This window comes from Heliconius melpomene, chromosome 13 (assembly GCF_056956725.1).
Source record: "Heliconius melpomene rosina isolate 202511_hmr_F chromosome 13, ASM5695672v1, whole genome shotgun sequence".
NCBI lineage: Eukaryota > Metazoa > Arthropoda > Insecta > Lepidoptera > Nymphalidae > Heliconius > Heliconius melpomene.
The window spans coordinates 10,985,656-11,006,245 of record NC_140401.1 but is presented as its reverse complement, the minus strand read 5'-3'; the positions used below and the strand labels follow the sequence as shown (position 1 = coordinate 11,006,245).

Sequence of the window (20,590 nt, the reverse complement as noted above, 5' to 3'; positions counted from 1 at the left end):
GACATCGCGCATTGAGTGGAGGAGCTCAAAGGCGCACTTTGTCTATAGAGAGGCAAATCATAATAATTCAGATCACCATTCGAGGGAGTAAATATATTTCAATATATTTACATATTTCAATATATGTGATCGTACCCACAATCAATGCGACGCCAGACGCCTTCCCACTACTTTACGACAATTTTATATTATACATATTGTATAGAAATTTAATAACGACTATAATTTTAATTTATCTGCATACTAATTAATGAAAAAATCATAATTATTATTTGAATTCATGAAAGTGTAGCCCTGAAAACGTCATATACCTACAGGTGAGCCCGCCCGCCTTGCACCGCCTGGCGCTCTGCATGTAGCGTGCTGCGTGACACGATGCCTTGTTATTGTAAAGCTATTAAAGACCCCAATATGAAAGCTAATTCAGTATGAGCTTTAGAACTACTAAAATGCCTGTAGATATGTGAAGGCAAATTTGTTTTTAGACTCAATTAAAAAGACTTAGAGCTTTATAGCGCTATGCGTCGTTATAAAAAAATTACTTGTATCTTATACAAAATATCAATTTTAAAGATATTTTCATATGGTGATATTTTATGGCTATACCTACATGGAGATTTTTATATAATACTATAGGTTGAGTGAATCACTCCAGTTTGAGTTTGCAAGATTTACATATTTTCATTTAAATGAACAGGATCGCTTCAATGCTGCCTAGAGATGTAACATGAAAAAATAACCGAATTACAGAAATTCAAAAATAAAGAGAAGCTTCATTGGATATATATATATATATATATATATATATATATATATATATATAAAGCTTAGCGCCTGAGACTGATATTACCTGCGTAAGTATGTGTCTACAAAATTAGGAATACATATGTGTAATATAATATGAATATTATAAAAATAAAACAGACTATTCTACCTTTACTGCGGCAGAATGGCGGCATAGTGTTGATCTTTTCTTGTTCTTCTTTATCTATGGGTTTCCGAGAGTCCGAGTGTCGGTTAAGGGTCAAAAATAATTCTGTGAGATGAGAATCAGGATATTAAACGTAAATAATTTATCTTTTCTTATAATAAGACTAATCTAATATAGAAAACAACACAAATACTCACTACAATCAAACACCTTGTTAATAAAGAACTTTTAACACTTACAACTTTATCCATTTTATAATAAAACAATAAAATAAGATACTCTCAGTTCAGTTCTTAGTTTATGGCGATTATAAATACTCTCACTAACACCTAGATGAACCAAAACAAACGTCAGTTAAGTCCGGTCTTTTCTGTCTATAACAATTTATTGTCAAGTTGACATAAGTGAAAAAAAAGAACAATTTTGACAGATCATGTCATTTGTATGTAATTAGTTTACTCAGATGTCAAAAACACCGCGTAAACTGTAAATGTAAAGCATGGAAATTGTCCAAAATTCATATACTTAATAGTTGATAATTGATATTGCTATTACACCATTACCTTTTTAAGATGTTTGCCAAACCATACAAACTAAAGTCTAACAATACACTGAAAAATTCAGAAAAGTAAGTTTACACATTCATAATACTTATTGGACTTTCTCATCCTTACATGAAAAAGGAGGCCTAAATACTTCTTTTATAATATCAGCATATGATCGTTGGACAGGAGTGAAACGAGAGGATGCCTCCATATACAAAATGCATTCCTGCAACATTGTAATCTTGATGGATTATTGCCTTACGAACTCAGGACGGTTCTTTAACGGACGGTTATTTTTAGGAAACATCTCGGCCAGCGAATTCAAAATGAATTTTCAGCGGCTACGGAAGAAAAAATAAAAGAATTGATTCCCGTTAAATCAAACAGCAGTTGTATGAAGTTAATTTTACATTCAGAAGAGATAATTGGCGTGTACGTGGTAGATGGAGTGCCTGTGATGATCGACCTTGGTGATAGACTAGCACCGACGGTGTGTGCATTATGGAAAGTGCCTGATTTAGTTCCCACTATTAGTATACATTCACCTGTGTTGAGCAAGGTAATTATAATTATAAATGTACATGTAACAAAACAAGAAAATAATAAATTGTATTTCAAAATAACAATCTTTTTTATTTTTAGATGCAAGGTGGAGCCCCACTCTATGCTCCAGGTGTAGTAACAGAAACAATTCCACAATTCCGCAAAGGATCTATAATAGCAGCATGCACAACCGATAATTCTGCAGCTGGAGTAGTTGGTCTAGCATCTATGTCCTCCGCTGATCTACTTAGTACTTCTATGTAAGTCATTAGTATTTTGCAATATGTTTTAAATTTGCCACTTAAGAAATTAAGAGTAACTGTACTGTATGTTTTTTATAATAATTTATATTTAAAAATGTAAAATTGATTCGCTAATTTAATAAAAGTATATACTGTGATAATGTTAACCTTATTACTTTGTCCAAGATGATAAAAATTTGTGGAATTAAGATCATTTGAATTCAATGAATGCTATCATTTTAAATAATAACATTGTTTCATAACCTTTCTATGAAAGAGGTTGAAGAGCAACTGTTGACTTTATTGCCAACTGTTCTTTTCAGAACTGCTTTCCAAGTTAGTTGGCAGCTTTACATTTATTTGATGATTAAAAGATACTTATTAAAAGATACTTATATAATAAATAATATTTGATAAAAATAAATAACTTTTAGATCTATTATACCTAAATAGCTTAAATTATATTGTACTTTTTAAATGATGAAAATAAATAATGAAATTGTTTCTAATTATTTTTATTTCAGGGGAGTTTGTCTGGAGACATTACATGTATTTGGTGATTTATTGTGCAAGGACATTAAGTTCAATAAGATTGAGCGACCTAAACTGGGACCACAATCCCTTGACAACATTCAAATTATATCAAATGAACTTAACCAGGTATTAAATATATAATTTATATCATTAATCTTATGAAAAAGCTATGAATTTAGTTAATGAATACACAGTCATTTTATTGAAGCTTATAATAGTTGCATTGAAATATCTGATATGAAAATATGTATCAATCATTTAGTGGTTTAGCAACTATGATGTAATTGCACTTTTTGAAACAAAAGTTACATATGTCAATGTTTTTATGAAGACTTATTACAAATGTTAATTCATGCAATAAAATATTTCTACTATTTGAAAAAAAAGTAAAAATATTTTATTGGTTTATCTGAAAATTTATTATTATACATTTTTTTAAACATAATTTGACTAAGATAATGTTTAAAATAATATATCAACATAAGTTATTTATGTCTGTTATATGTACTTTCAGTTAAATATACAACCTGTGAAGGAAGAATGGCCAAGCCTTGTGAAACAAGAACCAAAACCTGTAGTAAATGAGCCCAAAATTATAGCAGAAACCGAGGCTCAAGAAATAGAGAAAGAAAAAGCTGAAGAACAAGTCGATGAATTAAATAATACTATAGCCTCAGGTAACATTCAAATAAAAAAAAAATTCTTCACACTGTGAACCTAGTGTTAAGATACTCCATTTCTATGCCCTTTCGAGACATAGCTCGTGAGTTTCTCCTGAGTTCTCCTGCATTGAGTTGATATTGACTCCTCCCATTCAACATGCAATGTCTCAAATTCTGGCAAAAAGCGAAAAGGGGAGTGTCTTGACACTAATTATATGCTTGCCTTGTTTTATGCACGTAAATAAGCTTTTACCTACGGTCTGGATTTACTATAAGTGAGACATGACTCATTCCACATACTCCAAGTATATCTGACTGCAGGTACAGTGGGTTACATGAAACTTGATGTAAACCCAAGATATAGACTATCCAATGCAAAATGAATTATTCAATTTGAACTAGTTGTTCGTGAGTGTGCTTACCATCAAACAAATACCTCAGCTATATAATATTAGTATAAAATATAGACAATAAAAATAATGTTTAAAAATTTAGTTAATACTTAACTTAATAACTCTTTTTTTTCATTGTTTATATATTTTATTGAACATGAATAATGCATTTCCAGAAAATTCCGACATTGATGACGTTCCACAAGATATGGATGGTCTATTGAGATGGTGCTTACTCTCCTTCCTGAAAATCGAGGGCAAGAATGTGGAACTGCCACTTAAAACAAATCTGTTATATAAGTAAGATAAATATTTATTTATTTTTATTTTACTGAACTTGACGCTGCGGTTTGTCTTATGTTTTGTTGTGAAAATAATTCATTCCTCTAAATAGATGTCAAATATATATCTGTCGCTTTATAGTCATAGACTCTGCTGTGGCACCACAATGGTCTCAAGAAATTTGATAGTATTATTTTATTTATATCTGATACTTTATAGTGTAAATGTCCCGCACTACTATTACTTTACGGTACTGTACTCCATTACAGTGCATATTAACTGGAGCACTTCCTATTAGATTAAATTATATATTCGAACTATTCAGAAATATTGAAAATACGAAATTTCATCCAAACTGCTGCAGGAGTATGGTTATTAAGGTATTATAAACACACAGTGGAATTATATATCATAACATGTTATCTCATAAATTACAGGAATCACTTAATGCAGTATTGTCCCCCAGACAGGACTTTAGATGTAAAAAAGTCTAATTTCAAGAAAATGAGCAAATTTTTAGAAGCTATGGAGAGGGTAATGTCATGTGTATATTTATGTATGATGTAGTTTTTAAATATATACGCAAAATTTATTCAAAAGGCAATTTTAGAATAACATTTTGGGTCTCATTTTGATAATATTTTGCGGTTTTTTAGTATTAGCCATTCAGCCAAATCATAATTAGTAAGATATTTTGTGTATGACATGAAATTAAAGTGGTACATGTATATATCTGGTCAAGGAAGGCCTAATCCAAGTACGGGACATCGACAAGGGCGTGTCCGCGCTGACGAGCGTGGCCCCCGCGCACCCCGCCGTTCGCGCGCACACCCCTGCGCCCCTCGCCGCTACGCCCGCCGCCCCCGATATAGGCGACGACTACGAGCCGCCGCAGATACGGGAGCTGTATTGTGTTACTGCCAATGTTTTGGAACTGTTCGCGCCTCTTAAGTGAGTTTGTTTAGTATTCATATTTTTGTATATATACATGAAAAAAATAAAATACACTATCCGCTTTACTACTTCTTACACACCACCCATGTCCCAACCCCTTTAGAATCATTGTAGTAGGATGGGGGCGAGCCGAGTGTTCCGTGCCCACCCTAGAAATTTTACTTACAACAAAATTTGCACCGAAAAATTTATAAAACTCGACATTTGTATGAACTTGTTGGTTCAAACATTTAGCCCAGGCTTCCCCAGAAAATATCTCTACGTAATGTGCTAATGATTAGAAGCCTAGAGCTACCAAATGTCTACGAACCACCAACCATCACATGCAGAGGTTTTGTACTGTGTTATGACTAACGTTGTGGAATTGTTTGCGGATGTTTTGTTAATCTATTTGGTTTTTTGTTTATATATATTTAATACTTATATTGAAAAGTAAAGTTTTAGCCAATTTTATAAATTAAATATTTATAGCAATTTTATTTAATAATATTCTTAAAAAAAAGAAGATATTTATTAATCAAATTTTACTTCTTACTATAACTATTTTATTCGCTCACTTACAGAAAGGGCACGGCGCTCTCAAGTAGTGAAATACGTGAAACCCTCCGTCATCACGTGCAGCAACGAGAACTCAACGTGGCGGGCGGCGTGCGACTCAACGATATATTGGCTAAGGCAACTGGAGCTCAGCCACAGGTACTTCTCTATTTTAAAACATATACATATATTATACATACAAATATACTACACTACCCTATATAGACGCGCCTGCTTATGTGGATGTAATGACGTAACGATGTACAGCTTCTAGCACGGAGATTTTACCACAACGGGATCTCAAATAAAACTGCCTTGTTTTTATAAAAACTATACCCTAGTTAAACTAGCCGTCGTGACGCAGGAAAATAAGGTTGCGATTGTAGGTTCGATCCCCACTCAAGGAAGTGAAATGTTTATTTACGTTTATATTTCCATTTCTTTACTCTGGTGTCGAGGCAAAGCGCGGCGTTGAGTTCTGCCACTCAGCTCGCATTGCCTCCAGGTTTTGGCAGAAAGTGCGGAACGGAGAGAGTACTTTTGATTATTTTTATCGCGAGTGAACAATGCGCAGAAGTTTAGACAACCTAACTTGGCCGTTGATTTGTTAATGCATGCAGTATCACAAAAATTCAGTGGTGCACGGGGAAAGGAGTGTCGTAGTACTATACCTTATTCGGAGCCATGAGGTAAAAGGTAAACAAATAAAAAAAAGGTTATTTTATTAGTCACAATTGATGGAGTTATTATTTGGTTTTTGTTATATAGATTTTTTTATATTTTTAAACATGAGTAAACCAGGACCAAATTAAATAAAAATTTAAAAGTTGCATATAAATTTTAGAAACCGTATTTCTTTGTTTATAAAATTAATACTATAGGGTCCCTCTGCCTACCGCTATGCGGTATACAGTGAAAAGCTAAAAAAATTGTAACCAGAATAAATGATATGTACCAGGAGACTATGCGTTGGGAAGAGGTATGGTCACGCGTGACGTCACGCATGACGCCCGCCACGGAGCTACGGTTCGCGGGGGAGACGCGTCTGCTCAAGACGCGCCTCGACCCAGTCAAGTTCCAACTTGTTACAAGGAGCGGGAATAAGAAGGTTAGTTATATTATTACACTCAAAAATATATATATTATTTGATAAAATACTTTTTTAATCTTAACAGAATAGCTGAGATAACTGAACGACCAAAGAAATATTGTCATTTCCTCGGCTTAGTAACTCAACACGCAATTCCTTGAAAATTCAGCGTGAAAATTATTATTAGTCAGCGCTAAAAAAATATATTCATAAAAAAAATGCGCCGCGCCTCAGGCCTAAATATTGCAGGTTAGAGAAAATGTAGTATTAACAGTTTCGCCTACTGGAAATACAAAACTTAGCTTAAACCTGTATGTACCTGCGAAATCAAAATATATTCATCACTATGCACGTGCATGATTTCAATTTCAGCCTATAACACATAAATGACTAACTCCCCAGGTAACTCTAGTGTCGAACCTGGAAAGCTACGGTTTCGCCCTCGTGCCGCTAGCACGCGCGTGCCAACAACGTGCGGGTGCGGCGTGCGGCGTCACGCGCAGTGCGGGCGCGCGCGCCGACCAGCTCTCGCTGCAGGGTGACCAGGTGTGTAGGAACATGACGTCATTTAAGTGTCACTTTTAAGATAAAAAAAATCCGATACATTTTGTATTTATTTACAGCTCACAAAATGAAACGGAAATTACTAGCATGTTTTTATTATTTTAGAATAAGCGACAAATTTTATGTTCAAAATGAATGTTTAAAATTAAGTAATTGGCAATTTTCTAAGTTTTTGTAGATATGGATTTTATAAAATTACAACGTACCTTAAGTATTTTATTAAGTTTAAGTAGAATAAAATTATCATTTTGCTGTGAGTTAAGTAGTAATTGACTTAATTAAAAAAAAGAGATGGAGAAGAATGAATGAATGACGAATAATATGATCATTAAAAATTTCTAGGATACGATTTTATACGATACAAAACATTTAATATGTATTTTCTCTTTTCAGACATACTTCATGGCAAAACTGTTGATAGAAAAGTTTGGTTTGCCCAAGAAATTTGTAGAAGGAGCAGACAAAGCACTTAATAAGAAAAAATAATACTAAAGAAAGTATGGATATTAACAAATAAAACTGCCAAGCTTTTTTAAGTATTTAATCTCTTTTATTAACCCCTTTTTATCATTTAATTATAAGACATTTAGAAAAATATGGCAAATTGTATACAATTATATCTTGAATACTTATATTTTTAATAATCTACATAAAACTAAACTTAAAATTAATTATATATTTATTTATTTAATGATGTATTTAATCTACATAAAAGTTGGAAGACTAAAAGACTAAGAAGTTGATTTACAATTTTTAAAAAATATATAGAAATTGTTAGAAACAACCATTATCAGCCAATTTATAAAAAACATTTTTATTTAAAATTTATTATTAAACTTAGTATGAAGGTAATTAAACTTGAGAAAAATATTTTTTATAAATTGGTTGTTCTACCAATCTCCGAAATTAAACAATATTTTAAGATAATGCACACATCCTAGTTGCAATATATAATATATAAACAATTTTTAGTACATATAATATAATTCATACTTATCTCCTCTTTAGCAAATCACAAATAAGAAATTGCCATTTTAAATAAAACTATAATACAATTAAAACATATTTCAATGTCAGGTTATAATACTATACAAATATGTATATAGTTATATCTGACCATCACTAATCTACTTTAGGTGGGTTTGTGTCCGTATTTTTCCTTATATACAAACAAATAAAAACAATAGTAATGATAAAATTGATAGAAGACTGAAGACAAAAAAATACCACAACCAAAAAATTACAAATAATTATGCTAATAAAGTAAAATAAAATATGCTAAGTGCCACCGTTGTGGCGCCCCACTAAACATCACACAATATTTCGAAAATTGGACAGTGTGGGTAACTGCCTTGTGAGAAAAACCATGAAGCTGCAAAAAAAAATCTTTTGTAAAATATTTGAAAATACTCTCATTTTCAATATATACTTATATAGATTACACTTTTGTTGAAGTTTTAAATTTAAATGGAGTTTTGAAAGGCAGTAAGGATCTTCTCTTAGACTTTTTAAGTTCAGGAGGAGCTGTGGGAGTTGGAATATAAGATAATTTTCCATTTGAACAACTTTGCTCATGGTTTTCACTATTTCCTTTCCCTGTGTCACTACTACTACTACTGCTAGTGTAGATATATTTTGAACTCCTGATAGAACTTCTAGAAAAATTAGAGCTCTTGGACATTAGACTGCTTTTTGAAGGTGTCTTTCTAAGATCACTATTAGTTATGTCTGACAAAACCTTGCTGGACATTTTCGCCTGCTTCGAGGGTGAGGAGTGACACCACTGCATAGAGTTCCTTTTCTCTAGACATGTTTTTTCCAAATCTAAGTACTTAAACTTTTTAATATCTTTAAGACTTGCTTCATTTCTTGGTAGTTGGTACTTCTCTTTGTCTACACTTTCTACTTCATAAAATGTAAGTGTCACACTCTCGTCACTCTCTACAAATGGATTGCTTGATGTAAAGTGGACTTTTTTAGAGGATACTTCAGGGAATATGTTCCTGCGAGGCATGTTTTCTGTTGTTATTTTAGCAGCTGTAACTATTATGCTGCTGTCCCCATTATCAGCAGACAAAGAGCTATCTAAATCTTCATATGCATAACTCTTCCTCCTAACTTTAGGTCTTAGTGAGCAAGATCTCCTCTGACGCCTGCGAGATATCCAACCATTACTATTTTCATTCATTTGATTGATCACTGGCGGCAGAGTTATACCATTGCTTTCAATAGATTGGTCTCTGGAATCATCAAGAGTAGCAAATTTAGTCGATGGACTATTTAGAATTTCTTTAGCAATTATGTTTCTTTCTCTTTTGTTCAATGACTCCTCCCTTTGTCTCAGAGCAATGAGGCGGGACATCCATTGCTGACTGAGGGTATCCTCGGATAGTTTCTGTGCACCATTGTATATTTCTAAGTCTGCACTGTAAGGTTGTCTACTCCTTGGCACATAGCCAGGCAGCTCCAGGGCTAGGGCAGCTATTGTTGGAGACACAGCTGTCACTGGAGACTCACATTCTTCTATTTGTTCCTCATATGCCCATTTAGGAGTAATATTACAGTAAACTGGACTATCTACATACTTCAAACTTGTTCTAGGTAAAGGTTCTATAATTTGACATTGTTCCACTGCCTTTTCAGAGTCACATTTATTTACTTCGGAAAATATAGAAGATATCTCTGCTGGGACAAGTATATCATTCATACTCTTAGGAATTGTCATACTATCGGTGTTAGCAAGAATAGTAGGATGGTAAAGCACCACGTCTGGACGCAAATTGGAGCTTTTTTCATCAGTTAAAAAGCTGATCACATCGCGCAAGTCGTCGCTGTAGCGGAACTCCTTTATTTTATCGTCACAAGCTCCAGGCAAGTAGCACAACAGGCGAATTATCTCTCCAACCTGTTGCATCAGGTCCGATGACAGAGAGGGCTCGAGGGACAGCTCGAAACATTTGATGCGTAGTTCGCCACTTGGTCCAACGAAAATTGACTCCGGTGTTACACATTTTTTTAAAGTGACAAAACTGAAGTTTTCTACACACTTGAAAGATCGCGCCAGCTCCAGCAATAGGTACCATATGAAGCGCTCAGTGAAATGCTTGTCGGTGTCCTTGCATTGTACGATCAATTCCTGTACGCTCTGCCAACAACTGTATTCGAGAACAAAGTAAAGTGTTTTAGTTGGTCCGTGTAATATCGTATCGTAATAATGCAGGAAGTTGCCAGTTAGCTCCTTACTTAATATTTTAACTTCATTATCGACGTTTTGTATTTGTTCATCGGAGAACGCCGAGCAATTGTACGCTTTCCACGCAAATATACTATTTGTGACCTTGTGCCTTACTTTATAAAACGTGCCACCGCAAAGTACGTCCAACACTTGATAATCCTTTAGCTTTTCCGACATTTTTAGTCTTTTAAATTATATTTACAGATTTATTCACATTTTGTAACCGAAACAAAGCTTTAAAACTTTTAAAATGGAATGGCCGTTACGAACTAGTGATGCGTGGCTACTCGTACTCGGCGCTAAAAACTAACGATAACGATGACGCGACTAAGGATGTGTCATCGATTCGTAATATCATAATAATATATTTATTACAAGTTTTTTTACAAGTAGTATGTGATAATAAATCTTTTTTCATAATCATAAAACTAAATATTAGTAATAAATTAAAAATATACAATTGAAATATCAATTTTTTAAATATATTTTATGTCACAAAATATAAAATAATAAATTAAGATATTTGTATATTTAATTTCCAATAAATTTTGTGTAAATTTTAATGATAAAGCTTATGAGAATAATTGAAAAAAAGAATAGAAAAAAATATGATATGTAATTTAAAACTAACGTTAGTTAATATGTTATTGTTAATATCGATTAAGTTTGAGCCGAATATGATATCAACAAAACTAGCGAGGTAAGGTTAAGTCGTTATTTAAAAATTTACGGATGTTAAATGTCAAATGTATTTTTATCTTTATAGCATTTTATATATTATTTTATGTACATACCCGTAAAATCAATTTATTAGCACTCATAACAAATATTTAAATAAACAGTTTTTTTATATAGTTAATTAAGTATATAATTACATACATATAAATTTAATATACATATAAATTTAAGAAAATTCCATTCACTTTGATCTTAAACTGAGTCAGCAAGGAATTGGGGGGCCTGGTAGGCCGTGTCCACTCCAGAATAGTCTCGTGTCCACCCCAGAAATTTTGCTAACAAAAAAATTGACCAGAAAAATTAAAGAAACACTGTATACACGAACATATTTGTTCAGAGCTAAAATCCAGGCCTCCCCCTTTTTACATCTCTAGATATCCCCATGATGATAATATGACTAAATGACTTAATTTATTTTGCCTCAAGAAAATCATATAAACTTAGGTTCAATATGAAAAATGTACCTTTTCTTGTCACGTCAAATATTTACTTGCATTTTTTTGCAACATCGTGACGAAGGCAAAGATAAAAAAATATTTAAATTAAATATATTTATCAATGAACTGGATAACTTTTAGTGAGTCTTGTTTTAAAAAGAGTAGAATTATTTATTATTAAATTCATATTCAATTTTACTAAAATTATATATTTCTAAATCTTATTTTTATATACAAATTTGATCTCTAATAAAAATCAGGTTAAAATAAAAACAATAGCAAAAATTAAAAATGTTTATTAGTGAGTATAAGCGTGTTCGCGGCACAGCTGACTAGCGATTTCCAAATAACATATCACATGATTCTTTCTTCACACATAATGTATAAAGCCGAGCGATTTTTAATTAAAAATCCTTCATTAAACAATAATAGTAATTATAATTTTAATAACATAATAATACATCTTACACAGAAATATTTTAATTCAGTGATGTTACGGATATAATACAGATACGAATTTAAAAAAAAGAAATATCGGTTTCAGTTTGGGTTATATAAATAATTATTTCAAATTATGCGTTATTTTCGTATAATTTCGCTATATTATATTTTTGATTATTTTTTTAAAGAATTTGTTATTTGCTGCTGTTAGGTCCATAACATCCCTGCTTTGATTTTAAAATAAATTTACTAAATTTTAACCACAGAGCAATATTGATACTCAAAAGTATTGTGCGACCATAAACCCTACTTACTCTATGTCTATTTTTATTATTTTTTTAAATAGCTACAATAATATATTATTTACATTTATATTTTATTATAGTATATAAGAATCACTGACTAGAAACCGTGTCTGGAATTAAAACTTAATAAAATCCAATGAATTTTTTAAAAGTAGAGGAACATGAGACTAATGTTAGCTCGCTACTTACTGGAATGGACAGGTTCCATCTTTGGTAACACATTTGAACCTATGAATCATAATTTTGATTCTATTTTACACATATTGGCCAACAGCTTTATATTATCAGATTTTAGTTGTGATTTCAGAGATGGCATGTATTGAGCATTTGTTTTATTTTCTTTAATTGGTAGCCAAGAGGCATTACCATCTCGGAATCCACGACCCTAGCGTTAATACTATATCAAGCTATCTAATATCACTGCTTCAAACGGACCGAATGGATGTCCGACCGTATGAAGACAAAATAAAATTTCACTAAAAACAACAACGGTAAAATATACGTATACAAAACAAATGACAACCTAAATTGACTAAACAAACCAAAAATTCGGATAGAAAACAATAATACATTAAATAATATTTGTTATTTATAAAACAAGTCCGCGGACACTGGCAATTATATATATACAAATGTATATTTATGTATAGCTCACGTATGAGATCATGTCGCCTTCGACTGGAATTTGTGACGAGCGAGAACCTTAACTTTACAATTATACTGAATATTTACACGATACTTGGACAGTGTTGCCAGCCTTCAATAGGTGCCTACCAAATATGATAATAACAAATAAAGGCGAAAGTAAATTTTATTGATGAAATCATATTTTATATGAACTGGCAACACTCGAATATAATTAAATGTCTATCTATGTTTAAATGTCTATATGTTTGGACATTCATATAATAGTGAGCGAAGCGTCGTGTCCCTATCGGACCGTCTCAGTGACTGACCAGCAGTGTCGCGGTGTCGCAGTGACCTAGTGTTCTCGCACTCGTAATATCATTATCGTATAAAAAAATATCATAAAGTTTCAACACCCGCGCCACTCCTCAACTTCAATTACACACATTACTTCTCATATGACTGTATGATCATAGGTTTAATCAAGAGGCAAGGTCGTCGGTAGTGGTGGACGTAATAACTTAGTGAACTATAATTGGGCTATGTAGCGGGCGGGGTCGGGGGTCTACCGCACGCCGGCGGTGCCGAGGCGAGGGTGCGCGGAGGGGGCTCGCGTACGCGCGCTGACCCGCCGCGGGTCCGCGGGCGCCGCCTTGGCACGCGGCGGTGGCGGCGCGTGCGTGGGTGGCGGCGGTGCGGGCGCGGGCGCTGGTGGCGCGGGTGGCGGCGTGTAGCGGCGCGCGGTGGGCGGCAGCGGGAGCGGCGCGAGGCGCAGCAGGGGCGGCGGCGGGCGGGTGCCGGGGCGCGCGGCGGGTGGCAGGGGCTGGGCGGTGTGCGGTGGCAGCTCCCAGGCGTCGCTGTCCTCGCTGTAGCGCAGGCGCAGCACGGTGGCGCGTCCGGCCTCGGGCACGAAGCTGTCGGCGAGGAGCAGGCGGCGGCGCAGCTCGGCTATGAGCGCGGCCTGCAGCGCCTCGTGGTCGCGGCGCTCGGCGTCGTGCGCCTCGCGCTGCTCAACCGCCTCCTCGCGTAGGCCGGCGTACTTGGCGAGGCAGCGTTTGAGGCGCTGGGTCTTGTGGTCGACCTCTTGCTGCAGAGTGGCGAAGGTGTGCGTGACGATGGCAGTGGTTTCCTCCTCGAGGTCGATCTTTTGCTGCATTTCAACCTCGCGCTTCTTTCTCTCGGCGATCTCCATATTGCGCTGCTGCAGAATGAGCTGGCTCTCGTTGAGGTTGTTAAGGAGGTCCTTGCCACCACCACCTTGCACAAGTCGCTCTTCCAGCGCCTTGATCTGCTGTTCGAGCTCTTCGGTCTTCGTTTTCTCTTGCTCTATCGTCGACTCCGCTAAAATGTGTTCACTTTCAATACTATCTGTTTCTTCCGCTGTAAATAAGTTGGGAATATATTAGAATAATTTACTCATAAAAGCAAGGTAATATGAAATAATATATTTGGCAAACTATTCTTAAGTTTTGGTATTTTTTAATTTCCATGATTTTCTTGATATAAAAAACTAAAAATAATAATACAGATTTACAAGGCCCTGAATATATTTAGTGCACTGTAAAGAGCTTATAACATCGTTTACACGATACTCGATATTACACGGGATCTAGTCGATCACACTCGATCACATTCGGTGATACTTGGCCACGCTCGACCACATTTGGCCAAACTCGGGTACATTACCGGGGGCATCGTCGGGCGACGGCGTGGTGGCGAGTCGCGGCCGCGCGGGTTTGGGCGGTCGCTTGCGTCGCTGTTCGATGAGCGAGCGGAGGCGTTCGATCTCGGCTTGATACTCGCGCAACTTGGCGTCTTTCGGGTCCTCATTGCGTACCGGCTTGTTCTTTATTGCTGCAATACGTAACATAAGTAGGGTATTAATTATTATATTATGTATTGATCAATATCTATACATATAATAAAATTGTAATTGATCGTTGTACGTACATGGAAGATTAATGAGAAAATATATTGTTGTGACCATTATCAATGTAATAGAACTCAAAATGGTTTTTAAAAATAATATCTGTGTGTCTATTTGTTTGTTTAAGCTAATCTCCGAATCGGCTTAACCGACATAAGTGCAGTAAAATAGTGAAAACACTATTTTACTTAGGCAAACTAATCCTTAATATTTAGTGTTTGTTTTATTTAGATCGGTTCATGAGTATTTGGTTGGATATAATTGCTACAAAAATAATTTTATTATTGAATTGGATGAAACTTTAGTTTTCAATGTATGGATGGATATTGTTTATAAAATGAAAATGTTATTAGAACACTAAATTAATTCAGATTAGAAAAAATATATTTTCGGATCGAAACTCTGTATAAGATCGAGAGTCTTGTCAATTTTAATAAAAAGCAATCATATTCTGCTAACACGTAACATATCTCAAAGAAACCGTATACTTGTTACCTTTAGCTCTATGCGCGTACCGCAGCGTGGTGATGGTCTCGTCGTAGTTGTAGGAGGCGGGGCCGATGTTCGCGATCATGATGGTCTTACTGTTGCCACCCAGGGAGTCCTGCAGTATGCGCGTCAGCTTTGAATCTCTGTAAATATATGGAGTTAAGCTACGGTCATTTACATCATAGATACGAAATAAATATATAGTATACAGAATGATCTAGGAGTAATAGACGCAAAATAATGTTATTAAACAACGTCTAAATACACCTAACAAAAGCTTTTTGTTTAAGTTAGTACACTTAGTGATAGTTTGTCGGTATTTTTAGTTTGTTTTATTTACTTTATAATGAATTCTTTAATTAACAAAATATTAGCGAAACGCAAAAGTTATTTCCCATCATATATCGTTATAATAAAGACAAATCCTATGCATGGCTCGCAGTCACCTGTAAGGTACATGGGGGCTGTTCTCGGCGAGCGCGGAGATGACATTCCCAAGCGAGGACAGCGCCTGGTTGATACGCGCGGCTTCGCGCAGCCGCTCGCCGCCCGCGCCCGTCTTGCGCTGCCGCTCGCTGCCCGCCAGGTCCACCAGGTTCAGCTTGCCTACGCTGGAAATATTAACAAAGCGAATTGAATTTACTTTTACATACATGTAGATAGATACATAACAATCTTTATTCCATAACGAAAGGACCAGGGAAAAATAATAGAATAATAGACAAAATTAAAGACAACTAGAGATAGGGCTAACAAAGAACAAGTTAAGCTCTAAAGTTACACCGGCTGACAAAATTCCGTACCTACATTACAAAAAATTGGGCAATCGTCAGTGTTTACATAGTATTACGATGAAATGATGATAGCGATGAGATGCATCTCAATCAGATATCCTAGCACACATTCGTCCACCGGAAGCTCGCATTGAGGCTGAGGCCTGAGAGCGCGGTTCTATTAGCGTTTCCGGAGCTAGGAACGTGTTACGTCCAACGATACTTACAATGTTATTGTACGTGCTTCTTTTACTATTTACTATGTAAATAGAGATAAATTAAATATATTTTTTTACTATAATAACAATCTATTTATAAAAGATTGTGTTACAATCAATAAAGAGGATAGGATCTTCAGACTACAGTCTCCAGGAAAGTAATTTCTGTTCAATAAGTGTCAACATAGTTCAGCTGGCAAAAGATGTTCAACAATCAAAGTAAGGATAACACTTCGAAATTCTGAATAACTTTCGAAAATTGTGAAGAATAAAGGAAAAATAAAAAATATTTATAATTTTTTTTTAAATTTAATAGTGACAAAAAATTGTAAGAGTTTTAGTCAGACGTTAGGTGGGCAGAGGTCCAGTGGTGGTGGCACTGCTCAGTGTGTACGCAGTACGCACCATTCAGAGCGGAACGCAATATATTTGTTAACATTGTACGATTGCAAAAAATTAACTCTAATTAGTGCAAGCCGCTACTTCTTTAAACATCCGGAATGCAATTTAATTTTGTGAGATTTCCCCAAATCTACTACCAAGCACTACACTGCCGCCTGTCATGCGAAAAAGACATCAATATTATTTTACTTATTTAAAACCAATTATAATATAAATTTATAAATGTATGAAATTGATCAATGAAATTGATTTATATATTATAATTGGGAAGACAATTGAAAATTACCTTTCATATTTAATCTCAGAAAACAGCTTTTTACTTGAGTAGATTTACTATCTTAATTGCAGTTTGTAAAATCATTTATACGTAGTAAACGTAAGGCCCTAAAGAAATTAAATAAACAATTAAACCAAACCAAAGTATTTGGTCAAAGGATATGACGTACATATTATATTCGACTGACGTTATCATTTCATACAATAAAGGCAGACACGTTGTTTATAATTAAAAAGGACAATGATTATGACGATCGTAAGTTAAGTTAGCCGCGTGCATAGTTTAGTGCGACAGAGCACGTCGCCTTTGCGTATTGATCGAGTTTGCTTCTCGACATTTAACAAACTATGGGAACATAAGTTTCTTTGCGACCCTAGAACATTCGATATATTTCGCCAAATGCGCTTGTTTCTATCCATAAATTTTCATGAAAGTTATTTTTTTTACGTATATTTATTTATTTTTAATATAGGACAAAATTATGTGTCTTTGTAGCGGTTGAAGGGTTCTTCGAAAGTTTATTATTACACTCGAGATTGTTTGATCGCATATCGATTGAAAATTTAGCATTTAAATTTATATTGGTTAGATACAAGTATTCGTCTCAGATAATAGTGTCCAACACTAGTTTCTCTCGGCACAAGTCACAAAAAACGACACCTACATAAACCAAAAAAAGTACCTACATAAACCTCCATGAACCATAAAAAGTACCTACATAAACCTACAAACCTAACATTTACATGCACAATCAAAATATTGACAATTATTACAAACCACGTTACAAAAAGTGCTAAAAATCACACATACAATTTAAATATTTAAAGTATGAACGTAACACATACGACTTACTCGTATGTACGACTATTGTTACAAGCGTTAATATCCTCGCATTATTTATTCTTCATACATTTATTTATTGATTTTAGCCATATTTGTTATACTTATTTGCTCAATACGTTTACTTTCCGCCTCAATGGTCTTTCAGTAGTGTTTGCGAAGTTACGATTTTATTTACGTTACTCGTCGAAAGTCAACAGCTAAGTGCTCGGAAACGATGCATAATCTAAATCGTGATTTATTTAATACTTTATAGGACATGATTTAAACATAACTTTTATATTTCGCTATATACTGTTAACACGATAATTACTATTTTATTATAACGAGATATTACTTCCTTAATTACCTATATGAGAATATGTAATAATGTTGTGCAGTTTGATATTATAATTGCTTAACCTGATGTCTGTCTGTTATTAAATATAGAAACTTTTATAAATTTAATATATTAATTACATTAAATATGAAAACGACCATTGGCCTTGTAAAAAAATTTACAGATAAGGATTGTGACATCCAAAATCAATAGACGCTATAGGTACTAAATGCCCTCGGCGGGGTCAGTCAGTCATGTCATAGTAAAGCCCAGTGGGCGCTACACTCCCGCCGCCTACGCCGCGTGACAACTGCCGGCAGAAGGTGACGGTCACTGTACTGCTGATGAAGTTCTACGCGTTACCAAAATGACCCTCTTCATCTTTTGATTATAATTCATTCATTTACATTCTAAGGCGGTACGGAAAAAGAAACGAAAAAGTCAAAGAAAGGGAAATATTTTATATATGAACGTCGAGAACCTGAATCGAATATACACCTATCACGTGCCCACCGTTCTTTGCCACGAAATCGCCGTAGTATTTATTTGCATGGAAATACAATTTTAAAAATACATTAATATACATCATTACATCATTCATATAAATAAAAATATACCATTTAGAGAATCTAATCGCACCTTTCTATCGATTTATTAATTGGCTTTATCTGGTGACCTTAAGATACGAACACATGGACGCGTTGTTTAAGTACCTACTTACTTATAATATAAATACGTTAATAGAAATTTACAGAAGTAATAATATGATAAAAGATACAAATGTTTATCGCAGGATTAAGGCGTCATTTTCAGATTACACTTTAAATATTACTATTACAGAAAATATTAAGGCGGAAAATAATAAGTTCTGTTTCGCACGGTTACCGAAGCATTTTAAATGTCTTTATCACTTAAAAAGCAAGTAAAAGTATTTGGAGGTGGTTTTGGCAAAGCAGGAATGTAAAAACTTTCTTCATCTGTATTTTGTATATTTTGTTGTGCACGCCGCCGCTGTGAGTCGGTTAGGAGATTGAGATTGGCAATGATCGCGACCAGTTGCCTGCACCGCACCGCTTCATGATGATGACTCATGATGCATCCGTGGTAACGTAATTAATAATTGGTAAACAATTCAAATATAGTAAATATAAGTAATATTCACGCCAGTCGTAGCGCAGAGGCACAAAGTGTGACTGTAAAATCGATTGGTTGTGGGTTTGAGCCCCACTCGAGGAGATGAAATATTAATTCAAATTTATATTTCCATTTCTTCGCTTCAGTTTCGAGGCAAAACGCGGCGTTGAGTCCCGCCACTCAACACGCAATGCCTACCGAATTAGACGAAAAGTAGGGAACGGAGTGTCTTAACACTAGTTTCCCTCTGCTTATTCTGCTGTGTGCGGGATACAACGTGAAGCTGATTTTTTTAAAAATAATATTGCCATTTTCGTCGATATACACAATATTTTTTTGACGTTATCTTAAATAATAATCAAAATTAGAATTAATAAAAAAACTGTAGAAACATTTTCCCCAAAGTATAAATAGGTAATAAAGTTGTAAGAGGTTTCATGAAAAACTGCAGCCTTCACGCACGAGCGGCCTTCCTGATTGCACGTCTGAAAAACGCCGAAAACTTTCCAGTGATCATGGCATTGGCGGTCCACAGCAGACACCACGCACACATGCACGCCGCCCTCGAACAAAGCGGCCCGCACTAACTGACCTAAGGAAATATCTTAAAAGTTGTGCAACTTCGGTAACCCTTATTAAACGATTAACAAAACTACAGCCTTTAAAGAGAGAGGCAGGCATAGAGCATGTCATACACAAGTCTAAATTATTTCAATGTGACAGCGCGGGCGGGGTCGCAGGTAAAAGTTAGTTATTCAAATAAAAAGCTCTGCACACAATGTAGTTCTCTGTTAGCACACTGACCTATATGCAAGTAATATTATTGCGTTCAATACTCGCTATATTAAAGAGATTAACTGGCGTAATCGTCTTTGTGTGTATACAAGGTAACAGATTTGCGTTAACCCTATTACGTCGGTTTCGAATGTGTACTATTTATTTATTTACTTATTTATCTATATTGCTATTTGTCAAATAATTAAATGTCATAAAATTCTATATAATACTTGCAATACTTATAGCTTAAGGCCATTAAAAAAGAAGCCATCTTCGTAAACCAAATTAATTTTTTCATCGCTTTTCGCCCGATTTTAAAGATCTCATAGTGTTATTTCGAATTGGTACTTTTTTGAAACTGGTTCCAAAAAAAAT

General features: G+C 34.7%; 3 protein-coding genes across 4 annotated transcripts in view; 1 reads left to right on the top strand and 2 right to left on the bottom strand.

Moving 5' to 3' along the window:
• Window positions 1-1,375: 1,375 nt before the first annotated feature.
• eIF2D (eukaryotic translation initiation factor 2D) lies at window positions 1,376-7,815 on the top strand. The gene is made up of 12 exons (XM_085195750.1): window positions 1,376-1,559; window positions 1,777-2,035; window positions 2,119-2,279; window positions 2,786-2,921; window positions 3,310-3,472; window positions 4,026-4,149; window positions 4,569-4,665; window positions 4,874-5,082; window positions 5,649-5,781; window positions 6,581-6,730; window positions 7,115-7,258; window positions 7,670-7,815. The coding sequence occupies exons 1-12, from the start codon at window positions 1,504-1,506 to the stop codon at window positions 7,760-7,762; spliced, it is 1,725 nt and encodes a 574-aa protein (XP_085051876.1). The 5' UTR covers window positions 1,376-1,503; the 3' UTR covers window positions 7,763-7,815.
• A 153-nt stretch (window positions 7,816-7,968) lies between these two features.
• Window positions 7,969-10,822, bottom strand: LOC146532950 (uncharacterized). The gene has a single exon (XM_085196627.1). The coding sequence runs from the start codon at window positions 10,686-10,688 to the stop codon at window positions 8,715-8,717; it is 1,974 nt and encodes a 657-aa protein (XP_085052753.1). The 5' UTR covers window positions 10,689-10,822; the 3' UTR covers window positions 7,969-8,714.
• Window positions 10,823-11,966: 1,144 nt separating this feature from the next.
• The window catches only part of LOC146532949 (kinesin-like protein Klp68D), a 31,131-nt gene continuing 22,507 nt past the window's right edge, over window positions 11,967-20,590 (bottom strand). For both annotated transcript variants that reach the window (XM_085196591.1, XM_085196592.1), the window contains 4 exons: window positions 15,922-16,086; window positions 15,482-15,618; window positions 14,746-14,913; window positions 11,967-14,439 (listed from right to left, as the gene is read on the bottom strand). In XM_085196591.1, coding sequence (XP_085052717.1) covers window positions 13,625-14,439; window positions 14,746-14,913; window positions 15,482-15,618; window positions 15,922-16,086 — 1,285 coding nt within the window. In that variant the 3' untranslated portion in view covers window positions 11,967-13,624. The remainder of the gene's footprint in view (window positions 14,440-14,745; window positions 14,914-15,481; window positions 15,619-15,921; window positions 16,087-20,590) is intronic.